At 38.2% G+C, this 20,682-nt stretch overlaps 1 protein-coding gene across 1 annotated transcript; it reads right to left on the bottom strand.

Annotated features, from left to right (window-relative positions):
• Positions 1-1,371: 1,371 nt before the first annotated feature.
• On the bottom strand, positions 1,372-19,843 carry LOC111325993 (double-stranded RNA-specific editase 1). The gene is made up of 13 exons (XM_022929909.2): positions 19,457-19,843; positions 18,000-18,202; positions 15,667-15,832; positions 14,739-14,893; positions 13,107-13,281; positions 12,532-12,620; positions 10,498-10,669; positions 9,651-10,149; positions 9,048-9,311; positions 7,963-8,159; positions 6,362-6,567; positions 3,913-4,086; positions 1,372-3,280 (listed from the first exon to the last, which is right to left on the bottom strand). The coding sequence occupies exons 1-13, from the start codon at positions 19,689-19,691 to the stop codon at positions 3,095-3,097; spliced, it is 2,721 nt and encodes a 906-aa protein (XP_022785644.2). The 5' UTR covers positions 19,692-19,843; the 3' UTR covers positions 1,372-3,094.
• Between the last annotated feature and the right edge of the window lie 839 nt (positions 19,844-20,682).

The raw sequence follows: 20,682 nt of genomic DNA, 5'->3' as shown, positions 1-20,682 counted from the left end.
AAGAAAAGTGTTAAAAAAAAATTGATATAGAATTCGTTTATAACACGAAGTCAAAGTCTTGATAACATGAAACAGACATACGTCCATATTCAAAACTTAAAATTGTTTAGTCTAAAGTATGTTCATCTGCCAACCGCAGAACTGACGAAAAAATAAAAGAGAAATCTGCTTAAAACTGTCTGCATCCTTCGCAATAAAAACCAATGAAATTAATAAAAAAAAAACACTAAAAGCAATAGATCAGACTTGTATTAACTATTAAACGATTTACTGAAAAATAGGCTCGGAGAATTATCTTGTACCTAATCCGGCCATTTTTAAGGATGCAGAAATTTCCTCGGAGTTCTTAAGTTTAAGTCATGTTCCAATTGATTTAAAATCTACTGCCTGTATGTTCATAAATGGTTTTCCAATTTTGAATGGTTTGATAATTTCACGGATGCATGGAAATGCATTAAAATAGACAGCGGTAATATTCCACATACAAATTCCACTCTTTATTAAAAAAGTACATTCTTAGCGATACGTTCCAACAGATTTTATACTACCTAAGCAAAATATTGAGTACTTTTCGGAATGAACTTCAAGAAAAAAGGTGCGCTTAAAGGAACATAACTGTACTTTTTTGAACAGAAGTTACCGGTTGAAGATCAAACTACAACTTTCCATTTACCATTCGACATTCCTCATTGTAAGAATGAAATAAATAAGTCCCAAGACATAATAACAGGGACCTCGCTATTCCAACTCTCAACAATTATAAAATAATGCTGGAGACTTTAAAATGCCGTTAATAAGACTGTGTGGTGTTCTAAACGTTGTTCTGAACGGAAATCTTCAACGGAGCGTCTAAAGAAACAAGCATTGAATTAATTTTATTTACTTAGGCCTCACAGTTGGGTTATACAACTAGTATCTAGCTTTCAACCAAAAGCAAATCGTGCTAATAACCAGATGCGTATGCGTGTAAGGAGTGAAAGAGTTGACCGCTCCATGGAAAAGCCTTCTACAGGTAGAACAAAGAAGAAAGTTCAACTAAAAAAACAACACAATGTATAAGGAAAAGGTAAAGAGGAAATGTTTGGTATGAACATCAATTGGCGTGTTGCCTGAACACACTTAACTTTTCACATCCTAACATCAGCGTCTATATTCTCCAAACTCTTCTCTATACATTTGCTACTGACGACGGGAATTCTTGTAACAGTAATAAAAGCTTCTTAAGTTGCTGATCATTTCCTTTATTCTCGTGATCTTAATGGATAATTCAGTTGTATTAATGTGAGGAGAAATTAGATGCTGGTCACTCTGAGGGTTTAAAGGATTAAATGAAATAAAGACGGAAAAGCCAAACAAGATTAGAAAGATGAATTCATGAATATGAGATCTTTATTTTATCTTGTTTACATTACGTATCACACTTGGATACATGCTACATGCTAACCTTGTTGTGTAGATTTTTCCCCTCTATTTTCAAACACATTTTCCCGTGGAAATTCGATACAATTTGATAATTACATTATCATTATCAGTATATCAAACTTAAGTCACACTTCTTTCCCACACATTGACACAGATAACACGAATACTTTGTAGTAAACCATATTTACCACAAAAACCATTCCACACGCACATGGATTTGACTCTAAAACACACCCTTTGAGGGGAAGATGGCATTTACGTCATTAATATGTATTGATAACACAGTTGAATAGACAAATTATTATTTATATACTTTTAAAAAGATAAATAAACGTTCTAAAAACTGATTAAATGTGCTGCTGAGTAAAAGTTCAATCGCAGCATATGTGATATGGTTGGTTCACTCGTCAACTTACATGGAGCAAGTTCCATCTGCTACGTGTTACTTGACCCAAATACTGGACTGTAAAATAGAGCCACTTTCAACTGAGAGTCGAAAACAGTCCGAAATTACTTTGGTTTTGTTTTTCTTTCGCTCTGCGATTAGTCCAGAATACTCGCGCCACGACCGCTTTGGTTTTGTTTTTTCCTCACTCTGTGATTGGTCCAGAATACTCGCGCCACGACCTCTACCAATCAAATGCAAAACAATAACCAATCCCAACTTGGTCAGTCGCGTTTTCCCGCGCTTCAAGCAGGTTGCCTGTGTTTACTTTGAGTTCTCACTGGTTAACAATAATGTTAACCTTTGTTCCGATTGGTAGATGTAATTATCTTGATTCTATTTTTTCGACGCTCAATTGAAAACTCCTCTACTATTTCATGAAGTAAAACATTTAGGTATGACATGAATTTTGCACAACTAATACTCTTACAAAAACACGGACTTATAAAAGTTTTTCATCAGTTCATTTCGGTAGGTTAAACACGATATAATTTTTCTTTATATTATTATTAAAATAAAATGCAGCATGCATAAGTCATTCTGCTCATTAAAAGATGTATTCTCTGACATTCTGTGTTGCGTGACAGTGGGAATGACAACATCGGATTTTACTCTCAACAGCAAGCCTGTTTACTTCGGACCCGAGTTTCCGAAGGATGGATAACATAACAATATATATTGGACAAATGCGGATTTGTTAACTCTCATCCGCTCAGATAGCGGTTTATCCGCTGGATAGCGTTATCCCTTCGAACAACTGGGCCCAGCTGACTATTCACAACTAGGGAATTTATCACTCTCTCGAATCTACCTTGGGTTTCCCCTAATATACATGTACATAGGCCCTTAAAAGTTGCGAGATTTCCTACCCCCTCCCCTCAGAATAAAAAAGGAAATAAATTAACATTTTAAAAAATCGCAAGGTAGATGATCTCATCCTCAAATCTGATTGGTATATTCTCAATCTTTTTTCACAGCAACGTATTTTTTTGGAAAAGATACTGAGTCACAATAAGGAAACAAAATTCAAGGGACAGGGGGAGGGGACTTATGGATAATAGAAGGAGGGAGGGGAGAGGGGATTAAAATGCACAAGAGCACACCCCCGGCTGCGCCCTAGATACAGTCTTTGTACGTTAAGTACGAAACAAAACAGAGAAAAGGACAGAACTCGTAATAATCTGTCCTTTGTGATAACGTAAAACTATCAACATAGCAAACACATCCTTAATTAAAATGGCTCAGTTCCGGAGGTTTTTTCATCAAATCCCATGAGCCATACCCAGTCTCCTTTAGGCGGTTGTACAACATAGCTTTGGTTTTTCGATAGTCTGATGCCAGTTCTTTAGCGCCGCGGTAACTCGGTGCATCAAGAATTTGACGATGTCCAAGATCTTGGCTGTGTTTGATAACCTTAAAAGGCAAACGAGCAGTAATACGTTTCATTTTTTCCTCCAAAGAAATAATTTCAAGGAATGCGATGTACAGAATACTGTAAAAACAGATAGCACAACTGTGCAGTTAAGATCGCTACTTTTTGTTTTTCCCACAATACGACGTGTTATGTCAAACAAATAAGCTGTAAATGATAATGACAGATTTTTTTATATCGATTATTTTTCAAGAATTAAAAAAATCGTCGTAAAAGCCTTTATTTCGTGTCTCAATGGCAAGTTTTAAATGGAAAAAAGCTCATGGACGACATCTTGTCTCCAGAGTGACGTCCTCTCTTTTTAATTCCCAAGAAAGCCTTTGTCTACCGTATATCAGTCCATCTTAAATACCACAAAACCTTTTACAGGCGAGAATCTGAGAAAGTCATCTTTACCACTGATAGCCGGCTTTCGTCGAGACTCCGGCATGTAAATCAACGATTTCGTGGGCAGTCATTTACTGCTTACCATTGCAAACCATTTTTTTTCTTTTGACTGTTACATAAAAGTCGTGCCCAAATTATCAGTGCTATATTTCAAACACATCATCCGATCAATCTGGGGACGTGTGTTATATTACTATATCTCCTCGTACGTTAATAGAGCATTCACCTCTTTCACGCTTGCGTACAAGGCCTGTCGACTTAGACGAGATGGCTTCCCCATTTTGCTTGGTGCAATTCCCTGGCAGCCGTCAAACACCTCAACTGACGTGTCCTGACCCGCTGACCAGTTCAATGACAACACCTTGGTTTTACATTTGGTTTCAATCTCTCGCGAGCGGTCCTGACGATGAAGAAGGCAAGAACAGCTTCAATCAAATAGAAATTTAAATTTTAACTAACCTGCTTCTCTGTCTCGTCGGTCCTCCCGTCAAATCAAATCAAATCACTCTTATCTACTGAGTTTCATCTTACGATGCAAATTCGCGCCACCCTCTCGAAAAATTTAATAATGGCAACGACAAAACAGAGAGAAATTTCAATTGGGTGTCGAAAGTAATCTGGGATTGCTTTTTATTTCATATATACTGAGATTTACACACGAACAAAAAGCCCGCGTAAAACTAGTACGTTAAGTCCATTAGCCAATAGGAAACGCGAACGATGAATTTTCACTAGTGAAAAAGCGTCGTTCGCCCAATCCCAAACGCGAACGACGAAAATTCACTAGTGCACAATCGTGGCCCGCGAGTTTCACTCCGACTCTTGAATCCAACATGGCTGGTTCAAGGTTTGCTTCTTTGGAAGGTTCCATTGAGACTTTTATTGAAGAACAAGAAAACCAGAACACAATGAAGAAATCGAAACGAGACGTTGCTTCGTTTACAGAGTTCCTTCAAATTAAAGAAGCACGAAGTGAAATAGCTGAATTTCCTCCCGCCGAGCTGAATGAACTTTTGAGTGAATTCATTTTGAGCGTTCGCACAAAAGGACAAGATTACGAAAAAGCATCAGTGGAAGAGAATCAGAGTATCCAGCGACTCCGATGACGACTAAGTTATGTCCACTGTAAGTTTTCCTTGAATTTTCATGAAAGTTGCAGGCTGTTTTTGACTGATATGGGTTAAGGTTTGCATTGTGTTATTCAGCGTAAAAGCGTATGACGCTGCGTGTTTTCGTGATTTAGTGTCATTCTGATTTACGACATTTATGACATTTAAGTTTTTTCTTTAAAAGTTGTCATTTACGTTTACATATTTGGATTTGTTATCTTCATTAAACAATTCAAAAGACAAAGAGAACTTTATATTTTAGTTTATAATAGCAATTGAATGGGTTTTCTAAACATGCGCGCCCAAACTGATTAAATTGACCAGCAATTTTTCTTTTCAAAAATCTCAATATCTATAAAATAAACAAATTACACTATGGAAAATGCTTTGTACGATTTTATTCACTCGTTGAGAAGTATCAGAAAACGAACGAGTGAGCGTAGCGAACGAGTAAGTTATCTGATACTCCTCAACGAGTGAATAAAAATCGTACGCGCGCATTTTCTATGGAGTAATCTCTATACATATGATGGACGATCCTCGCAGTAGATAGCGCTATTTAAGCGATAGCGAAAATCAGACCTGAAAAAAATCAGGCCTGTACGGGATTCGAACCACTGACCTCTGCGATACTAGTGCAGCGCTCTACCAATTGAGCTAACAAGCCAACTGGGAGCAGGCCGTTAAGTTGATTCGTAATAAACCCGTGAAAGTGATAAATGAGATACAATGAAATATATGAAGTTCATATATTTCACGGGTTTATTACGAATCAACTTAACGGCCTGCTCCCAGTTGGCTTGTTAGCTCAATTGGTAGAGCGCTGCACTAGTATCGCAGAGGTCAGTGGTTCGAGTCCCGTACAGGCCTGATTTTTTTCAGGTCTGTTTTTCGCTATTGCTTAAATAGCGCTATCTACAGCGAGGATCGTCCATCATATGTATCTAATACCGCAGTACAAAATATATGAACTTCATATATTTCATTGTATCTCATTTATCACTTTCACGGGTTTATTACGAATCAACTTAACGGCCTGCTCCCAGTTGGCTTGTTAGCTCAATTGGTAGAGCGCTGCACTAGTATCGCAGAGGTCAGTGGTTCGAGTCCCGTACAGGCCTGATTTTTTTCAGGTCTGATTTTCGCTATTGCTTAAATAGCGCTATCTACTGCGAGGATCGTGCATCATATGTATCTAATACCGCAGTACAAAATATATGAACTTCATATATTTCATGGAGTAATCTCTATGTTTTTGTTTTATTTCGCTCTGTGCCATTCTCTGAACCAATCAGATACAAAACTAATCACGACTTGGTCCCAGCAATTTCCTGCGCTTCAGGCAGTTTTGTTGATTTTATTTTGGGTTATCATTGGCTCTTAAAGGTATTTTCTTTCTTCTTATTGGCCACTGTGATTACTTTGGTTTTGGTTTGACGACTCTCAAACGAAAGGCGCTCGTAAACTTAAACCAAACGCAAATCGTTGAATCATGTTCAAGGCGCTTCAGACAGAGTGTCGCTCCTACAATTGCAACTGAGGTACACTATCATAGTTTTCACAGACCTGCATGACAAGGTGGCCCTGCTCCAGTTTAGGATGATTGACATGGTAAGAACCAGGAAGTTTGTTTGAAAAGCTGTTATCATTGTCGCGTTCAACACGCATGCTCACAGCACGGCTGAGGTGGCCTTGGTGAAAAAGCTTTCCAAGTATAATGGAAGTGACGTAGACAGGCTCAATCAGGACGCTGAGGAGAGCTCCCTGGACACCTAGTACAACAACACATACGCTTGTCAAAAATTTATAGGCAAAGGTACAATAGATATATCTTATTAGACGTTTTATTGTGTAGCATCGCTGAGTATTTTTACGAGTTGTGCCGTATTTTGACGAGCCCGTAAGGCGAGTCAAAATACAAATAACGAGTAAAAATACTCAGCGATACTACACAATAAAACGTCTTATAAGTTATTTATTATCCAGCACACCAAATTGTTATTTCAGTGCGGGCGAATTTCGCGGATATTTGTTTACGGGGAGTGCGTGACAGAATTGTGCGAAGCGGAACGGAATAAATTGGCGCGTTGTCGTGTTGCTGTTTCTATTTTCTTCAATAAAGGAAGAAATTAATATTTTACACCATTGAAAACAAACTTTTGCTTCTTTTATTCCGCTCACACGAAAAAGACGGTTACAATACAGAGAGAAAAACAAAATACATATAAACATGCCAATTTTTAAAAAAAAAAGGTTTGAATAACAAAAGGAAAAGAAACACCTGGACCAATCATAAGTTAAATTAACAATTCCTGTGAAATATATTAAATTCAAATAACAACGGTCAAATCATAATATACATAATAACAACAGAAATTTCCAGGTCGTCTAGCTGTTTTTCTTCGTTCGATTCCTCTAATAAACTTGGATCTATATCTGCCAGCCATTCCGACTCTTCGTCGTCAGAAATATGATTCAATTGTCCGCCACTTGTTTGTCCTAACTTCAATCCAATTCTTTGCTTGCCCGATGCGAAAAAGCCTGTCTAACAGGTTCTCTGGAGTACAAATACCGCGTGATATTTGTACTCGTCTATGGCGTAATTTGTACTCTACGGAGTATAGTTGGATGATAATAAAAAACATTCGCTTTGTTTCGGTCTCTCCTAGGAGAGACTGGCTTCTAATTTCTCCTAACAATATCACCCCTGAATCAAGTGGAAAGGTCACGAGAATAATGGAAATGATCAGCGACTTAAGAAGCTCCCGATTGCTTAACAAATTCTCTTTGTCAGCACCATAGGAAATGTTGAGAAAAGAGTGCGGAGAATACAAACATCTATGGCAGGGTGTAAAGGGCTACGTCTGTTGTTGCTCGTTATTTAGTAAAATAACCTATATGGCCACAAACCAGCGCATTTTAAAGGAGCTGGAGAGATACCAAATGAAACAGGATAGAATGATTATCACAATTACTATCTCGGTCGCTATCACTTTTACTATCGTTGTCATTCTTACTTTTATCGTTACTGTCATTGTCATCGTCGTCATTATCGTGCAAATCACTTGAAAAACAATGAGAGTTTGTGAGAGATCCGTCAAAATTTGTATAGAATTAAGTACTTTTTGGGAGGCATTGTCGAATTCAAACACTATACAACCACAAACCTAGGACGTTCCATTTGGCTATTTTGTCACTACATGAGGCAGTACGCAGCCGCTGACCACTGTGGATTCCATCAATAGTCTGAATACCATCCTGAGGATCCAGTGGTATTGTTCCCTCTCCTTTCTCCACCTTTGTTCTTAAGAGTCCTTGCTGCCTGGAGCCAAACAATGCTTTAGTTTCGGTGGCATCTTCAGAGCTGGTGAATAAATGTTATAAACCTGTCACCAATGGTCAAACACACCATGTCCTCAAATGAATTAAGTGGGTAAGTTTCTAAAGAAACTGTAGTGCTGCGTCGGTGGGGGTAACAAAGTAATTTGGTTTTATCAAGTAAGTTGAAATTGTAAATTGGCAACCGTAAAGAGTTAAAAGCTGACGTTTCGGGCGTTAGCCCTTTGTCAGAGCGAATTAAACGCTCGAAACATCTGCTTTTCAACTCTTTACGGTGGCCAATTTACAATTTCAACTTACTTGATAAAACCATGTCCTCAAATACTAAGCCACCATTGTAATTGCCTGATAGCAGAATAGTCCATCTCTTACAAAGAATTTCACCTGTACATACATCCCGTTTTCCTCACCAATGGATGATTGTAAGTGACCCTACACTTCTGGGTCAAACTAGTTACCTTACCAACCACTTTTTTAGACCAGTTTCCTCCTTCTGTTGTGGTAGTCCATTTTACAGTTTCATGCTTGGTTGCCAAGCCTTTGAATAGGAGTGAGGCTTAGGGTGACCTTGTTATGATACATACGCTGCTGCTTTTTAAATGTAAATTACGGCTGCACTTCGTTATCGTGCTAATTAGATAGTGGTCTTTATCACAATATGGTCACCTTCAGACTCTCTCCAAATCAAAGGCTTGGCAACTAAGTGCACAACTGGCCTACTACATTTCACCCCATCCAGACGTTTGCCCTGTTTTCATGACAGTTACCTGAACTCATTTCTACTCCCGGTTGACATCAGTCAATGATTTCATCTGCCCCACGGTAACCCTTGCATAAGTATAATTATAGACAGGCAGTATTACATGTAGAGGATCTCAATGAAAATAATCTGAATTTTAAAGCTGACAATTACCTGCAACAAGTTTCATTCACAAAGATGGCAGCATCACCACAAGGAGCTGTGCTCACATAAAGAAGAAACTTTATCCCATCCCTCAGCTGAATCTTTCCTTGCCTTTCCTTCTGGACAAAGATGCTCTTCACATCTGTTTGTCCACTGAAAAAGACTCTCAAATGGAAATGGAAGAATCTCAGCAGACTCCTTCGTGCAATCACTTCAGCATGTGAGTCATTCACTGTTGTTCCATCCATGCGCAGTTGGTCACCACTAATGCATCTTTTGAATAAAACGAGAGACAAACAATTACTGTTGTACATAAAATGTTTGAAACAAGAGACTGATTGGCATCTAGTCTATCCTCGCTGACCCATTCACTCCCAAATGAATTCTTCCCTTTAGCTGCTACACGTACAATATTCCACACAAATTAGTTACAATACTTTTTTTATTTGAAAAGTTTGAGTACTCTCATTAACTGTTTGCAGGATTGTGTTTGAAAAAGGTAAATTGTTCATCACTTTTCGGTATTAAAGGGTAAAAAAGAAAGTAGAGAGAGTGGTTGCTACTTCAAACATTTTCTTTGTCAATAGGATTCAAGGGTTACAGTTAACTTACTTGTTTCCTGTTCCCAAACTCACAACAACCCCAGGAGCGTCATCACCATCCTGCATTACAAAGGCTGCTACAACTTTGTACCCAGCAAATCTCCAGCCCTCCGGTGCATCACGACTTAGAATTGACAAGTGGTTCCAACACAGCGCTGCAATTTCATCCCCTTCACTGGTGGTCCCTGGGTTGTAGATATGGTGGACCCCCTTCAGTTTTAAAAGAGATGCCACTGCATGTTGGGCAGCAGCTTCCTTGGCTGCCTTCTTAGTCAGACCAGCTCCCACATTGTAAAGCTCCTCGCCAACTTTGTAAGCACAGTAATGAAGGGCAGGGTCCCTTTTTCCATCTGGTCGCACTTCTTGTGCCTCTGGGTGAGGTAAGTGATGGGCCTGACAGAGCTCATACAAGGCGCTGACTGCACTTTTACCATCAGTTAAGGGAAGTTTGTGCTCTTCAGGAGGGATTGAAGTTTCTTCTGCAGTAGTGGGAGTCTTCTTTGATAAATCTTATGAAATGAAATGTTAATCAATAACATCTACTGTGTGAAGAACTTTTTCTCTGAAGCCAAATTAAGATCATAAAGAATAATGATTATTTTTGTCTTCAGACTTAATATTTTCTGGTGACAAAAGCTGGAGCCAGTGTGGTGACAAAAACATAATCAAACAATCAGTTCCTTACTACAGGACTTCGAAATTCTTCAGAACACCTTCCGAGGTCTTGAGGAGATTTTCAAAAATCTCTGCAAATCTGTGGACATAGTCAGATATTTTGGAAATCCTGCAATACCCTGGATATCCAGCCTTTGCATCATAAAAACATTGGCAGTGGCAAATACATTAAAGATTCTTACCAACATTGACTTCAAAACCTAAGCTTTGGAGAGCAAGTGCTGCTGCTTCTCTCTTTGCCTCTTTCTTGTTGCGACCATTTCCAGGGTCATATGTCACCTCACCCACAACTGCTCTGAAGTTGAACGTCCTCAAGTGGTCAGGGCCTGAATGACCCATGTCTTCAAACTCAACCTGTAAACATAACCCATGTGCCCTTCAACTTTGAGAAGTGAGTAATGTGTAACCTCTCTAAACAACAATTTTTTGATAAATCAGGTGTTTTAAAGAATTTCAAAGACTTGTAGTAAAGAATTGATTATTTTTTATTACCGGTATGTTTTTTTTCACCCAAATGACCCATGTCTTCAAACATTTAATTGATAAATTAGAGCAGTTTTTAAATATTAGGTATTAAAGTGATAATGGATTGTTTAAGTTTTTCTCTCCCTGGTTTTGTGATTGGTCCAGAAAACTGGCACCACCATCTCAACCAATCAAATACCAAACTTCAAACAATTCCCACTTTTGTTTCTTGTGTCTTCCAATCCTTTAAGCAAGTTACTTGTTTTTACGTTGAGTTCTCATTTCTAATGTTACCATTTGTTCTGATTGGTAGTTGCAATTACTTTGGGTTTTAATTTTTGCAACACTAATGAAAACTGTTCTTTCTGATGCCAAGAATAAATGAGCATATCAGACAAGGGGTATCATCTTAATGTAACACCAAACTAATTTACCCAATTTCAAAAGAGATGTCTAGCAAGTAGAAGGGTCACTTAAAACAAGTCAAAGCAAACTCTACCACAGGTGGCCCAAGCTCTGTGACAGGCTCTTTCACAGTGAATAATTAAAGAGTTTGTATAATGGTTTAGTTGGACTTGCTTTTGAGCTCCGTAAATGTAAAGTTGTGTGAAATAATCAAAGAGTAGTCAGTGTTGTTCTCCTCGCGATTTGAGGCCATTTTGATGTGTTTTAGCTTGATGCCCCAAATCACCGTGCACAAAATACGGGAAGGTTGGAAACTTCTGTTGACATATGCTCGCCAAAATCGATTGAAAACAACGTTTAAATACTTTCCCTCAAGTCAAAACTTGGCAGCACGAAAGCCAAATAGTTGCCCTTTAAGTTCACCGAAAAAAATCCCACAAAAGATGGTTTGTCAAGCAACCAATCCAGCGAGAATTTCAAATTAACGGCCGTTCTGAATTCTTCTAATGCATGGAAGGAGCTTCTTGTGCAGCTGAGAGACCATTAATGCGCGGTCAACCTGGACCCTGGTCAATTCTCTCTCAACGGGTCCTCTCCATAGTCTTCTAACACCAACTCTTCACACATACTAAGGTACCCCGAGTAAACTCATCGACTTGACTAGATCGTCGATACTGTCCATCTTCACTGTTTTCAATGGATTTTTACAAATATCCTCTTACCCGGGGTACCTTAGCATGTGTGAAGAGTTGGTGTTAGAAGACTATGGGGAGGACCCATTGAAAGAGATTTGACTAGGGTCCAGGTTGACCGTGCATTAATGGTCTCTCAGCTGCACAAGAAGTTCCTATTTGGCTTTCGTCCTGCCAAGTTTTGACTCAAGGGAAAGTATTTAAGTGTTGTTTTCGATTGATTTTGGCGAGCGTGTGTCAACAGAAGTTTCCGACCTTCCCGTATTTTGTGCACGGTGATTTAGGGCATAAAGCTAAAACACATCAAAACGGCCTCAAATTGCGAGGAGAACAACACAGACTACTCTCTATAAAGGTAAAACTTTATTTCTTTGATTATTTCCCACAACTTTACATTAATTTTACACAGCTCAAAAGCAAGTCCAACTAAACCACTGTACAAACTCTTTAATTATTCACTGTGAAAGAACCTGTGACAGAGCTTGGGCCACCTGTGACTCTACAAGTCTCTAGAGGACAGGTAGGGGAAAGTCTGCTTCTGATGCTAACCATACTTCCTTCCCCCTTTAAGTTGCATAATTACTCTATCGCTGAAATTGTTAACAGAATCCTTAAAAAAATTAAAACACAAAGTCATAGTAATTTTGATGTTACCTTTACTCCTTTCTTTTGTCCATATTCATTCAAAATACTGACAGGATGCCTATCAACTTTCATCTGATTAGCCTGGCCTGGCTTGGAAGCTAAGAGAGACCACGATGGAAAAACATCTTGCTAAACTTCACCTCAACTGTAAGGCTTAGCCCTGGTTACTGTCAATTAGTTATTTACCCATAACTAAAATGCCCCAAAAAACAAAAAGCATGTGTCCTTATCTTCATTTTAAATAGAAAAAATTGTAACCTAAAGTTGTGAAATAACTGGGCATGCTCCTAATTGCAGTTCTCATCCAGTTATAGGGTCTAAAAAATCTCCTTATCCCCCTGCTCTCACTGACTCACCCTCCCTCAACCTACACACTCACAAAACCCCGAGGAAAAATCTTTAGCATGTCTACAAACGAGTTCCCTCAGAATTGAGCCTCACACAGTGCTGAAATCAAGCAAAGCCATTGGATAAAAAGTTTCAATCTGGAAAGTTGTTCTTTTTGTGAGTCCGAGGAGATACGAGACAGCCTGATACCACTGTGTACCACAAAATAATGAAGATGCTGGAGAACTGCAAAGTACCTAATTCAACAGGCATGTCAAACAGGCTTTCCAAAGCATGTATAGCTGCATTCTTCTTGGCTACAATCTTGGTTGGACCGGATCCTTCTTTAAAACTCCTTTCTCCAACTATGACTTGGCATGAGAAGGTCTTCTTGTGATCAGGGCCCAAATGAGGAAGATCTTCATATGAAATCTGAAAAAAGGGTTAGAAATCTTAGTTTTGGTCATAATACAGGAGAGGGAAGTAATTAAACCATGAACTGATCACAACTTGAAGGCTCTGAAATCCATCCACACAAGGAAAATATTTACTGTCATGCACCTGTTCAGTGATAATTTATAATAACTTGGTTACTAAAATATCTACACTGGGGCGGGGGGGGGGGGGTCAAGGGGGGCAGGGAGGGATAAGGCATTCTTCATTGGGACCCAGAAATAGATCACAGATTGAATTAAAATGTGCAAAATATGGCGTGTACAAAAAGGTGCATGCAAAGAGTGCCTGACCTCGTAACATACATGTAACTTGACAATTTCTGTTATTTATCATTGATTACATTGTATAAGATAAGCTGAATCATACATGTGTTTTGATTGGTTCTTAATCATGATCTATTAGAGGACAAATATATAGATGCCACCATTAACAAAATCTCACTTTCTATTATAAAAAACAAATAGATTTCATGTTGCCAAGGGTCTGTACAGTAATATATCACAAAAGATGTCAAAATGTGGTGAGAATATCAGAAACACACCTCGTGTGCCGCTTTTTTGTTCTCACCACATTTTGATATCTATAAAATGATACATGTGTTACAGACACAAAATATCACCACTTGACTTAATCTACAGGTATATGTCTGTCCCCAGAAATCAAACATAAGAACATCCTTAGTGCATGTAGGATTCTAGAAATCCTATGAAAGTAATCAAATAGCAATAAAAATGATAGCAATGATAAATAATTGTGATTTTGTATCGCACAGTCATGTAGATCTTTCTTAACCCTAACCCTAAGGCAACAGTTTCAACCCTTTACACCCTAACATACATATTCTCCGTACTGTTCTCTATACATTCCCTAAGGTGCTGACAAGAAGAATTCGTTTAACAATCAGAGCATCTGTAGGTTTTGATCATTTCCATTATTGTCATCATTACTGTGTGATTCAGGATGTACATTGTAAGGAGAAATTAGAAACTAGTCATCCTTAGGGGTTAAAAGATGAGAAAAACAAAGAGAAGACCTGAGTGTATTCTTGGTTTTCACATGACATCATCAAAATTAAAAAAAAATGGAATTAACAATCTTTTTTAGATTTTAGTTTAGTAAGTTATAAAAACAGCTGAAGAATTGTCTTTTTATAAAAATTTAAGTTTGATATTTGTGCAATTAAGAGGGACACAAACGTGGCGTTTCCATGCAAAGCCTTATAAAATAAAATCTGAGTAAAAATTTCTTTGAATATCTCCCACATGAAACATTGCACAGACCTGAATATTTGGGGGACTGTTTAAAAATTGATCTTCTTTTATCTGACTGTTTTGATTCTTGACTTTATTTGTTGAGTGGTTTTGATGATGGCATGACAGTGAAAGCCGGCAATTGTAAATTCAGCTGCAAAAATGCACTGGGGTTCCTGTTACCTTAAGCTGGTTCCTCTGACAGTGCTCATTTAATAGCATGATAGGATCTTTGTATAACACAGCTTTTCGTTGGGCTGGGTCTCCCTGTGCCATCTGTGCAGGACCACCAGGACTAACAGACCAGTGAGGACTTTCCTCTGGGGTATCATACAGACCTTAACATGACAGAATATTCAAGGTTGGATTACCATATCAGTCTCCTTCCAGATTAACTTTTTATCTTTACAAAAATATGATTAGCATGTTTTGATATGCAAATCTTTTCAGAGGGACAGAGTTACAGTAACTGTGCAATTTGAAAAAAAACACATTCTACTCTCTGGAATTCTCTTGATAATCATTCCAACTTTGTTATTCCACAATCTTTTGAGAGAGAAAATCAATACTGCATCTCCTCAATTAAGTGCCCCAGGTGCTTATTCAAAATCTAAGCTAAAAAAGGGGCACTTGGAAGGAGGTTGCTTCAACCATAGGGGAGAAAGGGTAAGGAGAAGGGGGGCTTATTATCCTGTAGCTGAGGCCTAAAAAGTGATAAATGAAGTGGCAGAAAAAGGTTTTCCTTGTATCCCTCCTAAAAGTGAGAAAGTGAGGGAGGAGGGGTGGGGGCGCTTATTCAAGAGGGGATGCCACCCATAACAAATATAATTAGACAATTTGGAAGTTATTTGCTAAATAAAAAGCTGTATGCAATATATCATCATCAACTTTTCAACCCTTTACACGCTCACATCAGCATGCACATTCTCCACACAGTTCTTCGCGCATTTCCTAAGGTGCAGACAAGATTGATATTGATTTCCTTTAATCTTATGACCTTACTGTGTAACCAGGGGTGATATTGTAAGGAAAAATTAGATGCCGGTCACTCTTAAGAGTCAAAGGGTAAAATGACTCGGTGGATAGACTAGAGAAACATGCACCATATTACCCTCTGCAGGTTCCCAATTCATCAGAGTTTTCAACGCCACAATAGCTGCCAACTTTCTTGCCATCCTCTTTGTGGAGCTTGACTTTGGTCCAAATGTTGCCTCTCCTACAGTAACCTGAGCCTTATACAACCCAGGATACATACACTGGACATCTTCAAACTTCACCTGGCAAGCACAGTGAGGAAAGAGGCTTACCCAGTAGTTAAATTTGCTAGGGAAATCCAAGCCAATTATCACAGACTTTGCTAACAAAGAAAATAGTATTAGGGAGACTTGCTTACAGACAACCTAATGGACATGTCCAATTCCTGGCATGATTGTTTCTTTGTACATTTTAATGCTATGTACATTTTCTAACACAACCAATTCAAAGGTTTTGACAAATTAATACATCACACACAGCATAACTGTCATTATCATATCATTCAGTTGGTACATTCACCATGATTAGTCAATTCAGTATGCTGTATTTCATTGTAAGGCCCACTTAAAAAAAAGAATTGTTTGAATTGAAATCTTCCCCTCTATTTGTACCCTGAGATTAAACTTGTAATAAATTTTTTACTTACCTCGTTTTCTCAGTCAGCAGTGTAAGTATATGTGTGACCGGGCACAGGATTTCGTACACTAACGCTTTTCCGTTAAATAGGTAAAAATAAACGGTTTGTAAACGGATAGTAAACGGGTAGTAAGAGCGTTTAAACGGTTTGCATGTCCGTTTAAACGAATAGTCCAACACATTAAACGATAGAGCAAAGTCCAAAAACGGATTCTGTAAACCGTTAAACGGCTGAGAAAAAAAATAAACCGATGGCTTGAAACATTAAATGGTTGAACAGCATCTATAATTATTTTATGGAGAGCTCAAAACATTAAACGGATGGACAAAAACCTTGAACGGACGAGGAGGGCTAAAGAACAGCGGGAAGCCATGCACATATCGATCAGAAACCATTGCGAACAATTATACAAATTGTTCATGCGGAACACTGATGTTTCATGCTAATAATATTCGACCGACAACAATAGAAAACTAAGTAAAATTAAATTACTAGCCTGCAATTAAGCTATCCACTGGCGAGTGAAGCGAGCCGAGAGCGAGTCTTGCCCTGGAGAGCTCTCAATGCGTTTGAAAATTTGTATAAGCAGAGGAAGCAATCTGTCAATCATACCATGTGGACTGAACATTCTCGACAGAAAGAAAATAGAATTGAGAAGCAAAGGCGTTTTTTTTTTTTTAATGTTCCTACATTGTTTATTCTAGATATTGACTGAAATGAAAACACACTATCAAGTGAAAAACGTTAAGAAATGCTGCTGATTTTGTAGATTTCACCGTCGGTTAATCGAAACAATTTTGCATACGCATGTAACAAAACTAAACTTTCTTTCGCTCGTGTTTAATCTAGCATTCGATTTCGTAAAGTGATGTGTAATTACAGCTTTTATAAAGCAATTTCTGTTTCCTTTCAATCGATGGAAATAACAGATGAGAAACTCGATAGCCATGGATTTTGTAAATTTTGCCGTACATGTCAATCGAAATAAATTTGCATAATCATGAAAACGGATCTCGCTCTCCTCATTAAATGGATGCAAGTAACCATTAAACGGATGTATTTTATTTTAAACGGATAGGTTAACTGTTTAAATGCTTTGTCGAAAACGTTAAACGGATGAGCAAAGCGATTAAACGGATCAAGAAAGCGTTCAAACGTTTTAATGATCCGTTTTAAATGGATGGTAAACGGATAGTAAACGGATTAATTCGTTAAACGGTAAAGCGTTAGTGTACGAAATCCTGTGCCCGGTCACATGTAATAACATGATTTCTTGTGTAATTTGGTGTAAATAAGCACTTATTAGGTAAATTTTTCAAAGACAACAAAATTGCACAATCCCCTTGGGTGAGTGCAATTTTGTTATCTTGAAACATTTCCAAGTGCTTTTTTGCACCAAATTACACAAGAAATCTGGTCATTACTCGTTAATAATTTAAATGGAAAAAGGATCAAAGAAAGCCAAGGAAGCTCAAATTTTGACAGCTTACCTGCCATTTGTAATTTGCACACATCTTACACTCGTGTTACATGAAAAATGCACTCATTTTCAGCCAATCAGAAGCATGTAATTAATTCATGTATATTATTAGTTATGGAACCTCATGTTTTCCACTTGGACTTATGGTATACCCACCTTGCCCTTTGGTCACAAATCTAAGGAGAAAAACTTGGTTTGCAACTTATAGCTCAGAGCTTGAACTTGGTTAGCAACAGATATAAGTTTTCCTTGCAAAACCCAGAAGAAATAACAATAAATATTTCTTACTCACCAGCTGACCCCGTTTTTGTCCAAATTCATTAAGCAACATTACAGGGTCCTTATCTGGTGGTGCTGACAGCTCAGTGCTCTTCATCTTTGCATGCTGCCTCCGAGTGTAAACATTTCTGCGTCTTCCAACAAACCCATGAGAGATTTCTGGCAATTCTCCTCCATTGGTTCCATTTATATTCTCTTGAAACCTGCCATAGGGTTCTACAGGAACACAAAATTAAACGTGCAATGTAAGAAATCCTACTAACAGTAGGATCAAACTTTTAGTTCTCTTCACAATTCCAAGATATTATCCAGAAAACAAGTCATGAGAAGAGACAAGCTTATCAGCTAGAGATTTGACCTCTTACCTCTGGTAGAAACAAACTCTGTAAACTAATTCACAGAGAAATGTATACCACACACAGTGCACGGGGAAGAATTATTAACAGAAAAGACCATAGGGTAAAAAAAGATTGCAAATTTGTGTGCAATTATAAAATAAATGGGAGATACAGTGGTATACAATGTACGGGACACCTTTTACATGGTCGTGTCCTCATTCACCAGACTTTTCTTTGTAACTCTGTGGTAAAGCATCTCACAACAGAATCTGTAGGTCTGAGGTTTTTTTTTACTTTGTTCCAAACTTCAACTTTCTCAAATTCACAACCAAGCTCAAAAAAATTTACCACTTGTGTGCTTTACTTCTTAGACACACAAAGCTTTTAAGATAATTGTTCTTACCAGCAAGCAGGATGCATGTTCGTATGAACCTTTGTAATAACCTAGCTCATCATAAAGTTCTCTAACTCAGTGGCAAAGCACTGGAGAACCGAATTCAGAGAGGTTCGATTCCTCATGGAAACTCAAATTTTTTGTGTCCCATTCGAGTGTCAACGTGAAACAAACGTCTTTTTATTCTAAGATTTTAAGAGTTGGGTTTACAGTTTGAACAAACACTAATCTAAAAAAAGAAAATGGATGTAAGCAGGTGCTCGCAGAATCAGGAAAAATGGGAAATCATGTCTAATATTTGAATTTTTTCTAAATATGGGCCTGGAGCAGCAGTGATGAAATTTTAGTAACTGTCAAACGCTAATTCAGAATTCAACATTTAGACACCGCCTTAAGCTGATGTCGTACAATAATCTGGGTAAATGATGTTAAGTTCTGCGATAGAGAAATGGTCAAAGCGTTTTGAGTTTCAATAACAAAGCTAATTCGACGAAATCATGCAAGGGAGCAATCTATATATGTTGCATTGGTTGTTGACCACAGACGAAATTCAGATCTATTCGATGGATACGAACTAAATTAGCCAAGAAGTAGAGACCTATGTAAACGAATCGCTTTAAAAATTGATTGTCAATTAATAAGATCTGGACGCTCATAGGAGGGAGGAAATAATTATACAGCTGCATCAGTTTAATAAAGTGCAGTGCTCGTACATATATATCTTTGCGTATGGCTTACCTCGAGCAAGTTCTTGCAGTGCCAGATCTGCGGCGTATTCCTTAGCATCCTTCTTTGTTGAAGCTGTGGCAGGAAGAAAGGCGCGATCGCCAAGTTTCGCAACGGCCACAAACTTTGGGTTATGTGGGTTTTCTGTGGAGCTGGTAGCAACTTCAATGTTCGCCAGCGCGCCACAGTGTTCACCATATTCTTTGAAAGCTGAGCGAGCGTTCTTGTTCACGAGATTACCAAACATTTCGCCTCTCTGTAGTCTCGGAGAATTGAATGAGTAATTTCGTGACAAAATCGGTCCTTGGTAGGCTTCAAAGTGTGAAACAAAGCGCTGATATGGTACGAGTCCACCACGATGGTATCAAAACATGCGTTGTCTTCCATACGTAGATCCCGTTCTCTCTCGGCCGTCAGACATGGCAATACTGGACAATGCGTATCCTGGGCACCACGTGCTTACTGGTGCCCAGCGACGGCATCTTAGCTGCTCTTGCGTTTTGCCATGCAATTATCTTAGATAATCAAGCTCCTGAAGTTTTGTAGGGCAAATATTATCACAGAGTTTCTTGTTGAACACTAAATGGGTGGTATGCTCGTACTAACATTAAAATTTTGTCAGATATAACATATTATTTTCTAAAATGCAATACCAATTCCATGCAAATTATGTTAACCAAGACCCATCTAGATTGATTTCTATCTCACAAAGGTGATAAAGCTGAACTATTCAATAAAGCTGTTAGGGGTTCTGCTCTCACTGCCACCCTATCCAAAGGAATAAAATTTCAAAATTCTTTCTTTTGGAAGGGTTGTGCACATTCATTTGAAGTACAGTACACTTTGTTTCCTTGCATCATGCTCACCTGAGTTTCTTGGCTAGGTTGTAAGGAAGTTATTTATCCTTAATTGTTGTAAACTAACAGCCAATAGACTACTTATAATAATCATCTATTTATTTACCCATTGGGTGATCAAAGGTCATTTAGATAGGCAATAAATAGTCTAACCCACCCAGGTTTCTTGCTTTGGTCCTACAGGGAAAATCTTTGTAACCAGATTACACCCGTCTATAAATTTAATGAACCTGACTTTCGTCTTGGTCAATAGCAAAACAATAAAAAGGACCTTAGTCTGAAACACATGTCTATTCAAGGAGCTACTGCAGAGGAAAGCTTTCCAGTCATCTCTTGAACAAATTAAAAATGTCCCTCACTCTTCCTTACAAAAACTCTCAA

The sequence above is a fragment of the Stylophora pistillata genome, chromosome 10 (genome assembly GCF_964205215.1).
Source record: "Stylophora pistillata chromosome 10, jaStyPist1.2, whole genome shotgun sequence".
NCBI classification, from domain to species: domain Eukaryota; kingdom Metazoa; phylum Cnidaria; class Anthozoa; order Scleractinia; family Pocilloporidae; genus Stylophora; species Stylophora pistillata.
The sequence above is the reverse complement of the archived record's forward strand: the minus strand, read 5'-3'. Positions and strand labels throughout refer to the sequence as shown.

What these genes read in the sequence shown, in the direction of transcription:
- LOC111325993 (XM_022929909.2), bottom strand. Translation starts at nt 19,691, where the DNA reads ATGTTTGGTAATCTCGTGAACAAGAACGCTCGCTCAGCTTTCAAAGAA. An exon ending in GAATTGGGAACCTGCAGAGG is followed by an intron (nt 14,894 to 15,666) that starts GTAATATGGTGC and finishes TGTCATGTTAAG; the next exon opens with GTCTGTATGATACCCCAGAG. An exon ending in AGTTTGGGAACAGGAAACAA is followed by an intron (nt 9,312 to 9,650) that starts GTAAGTTAACTG and finishes TTTATTCAAAAG; the next exon opens with ATGCATTAGTGGTGACCAAC.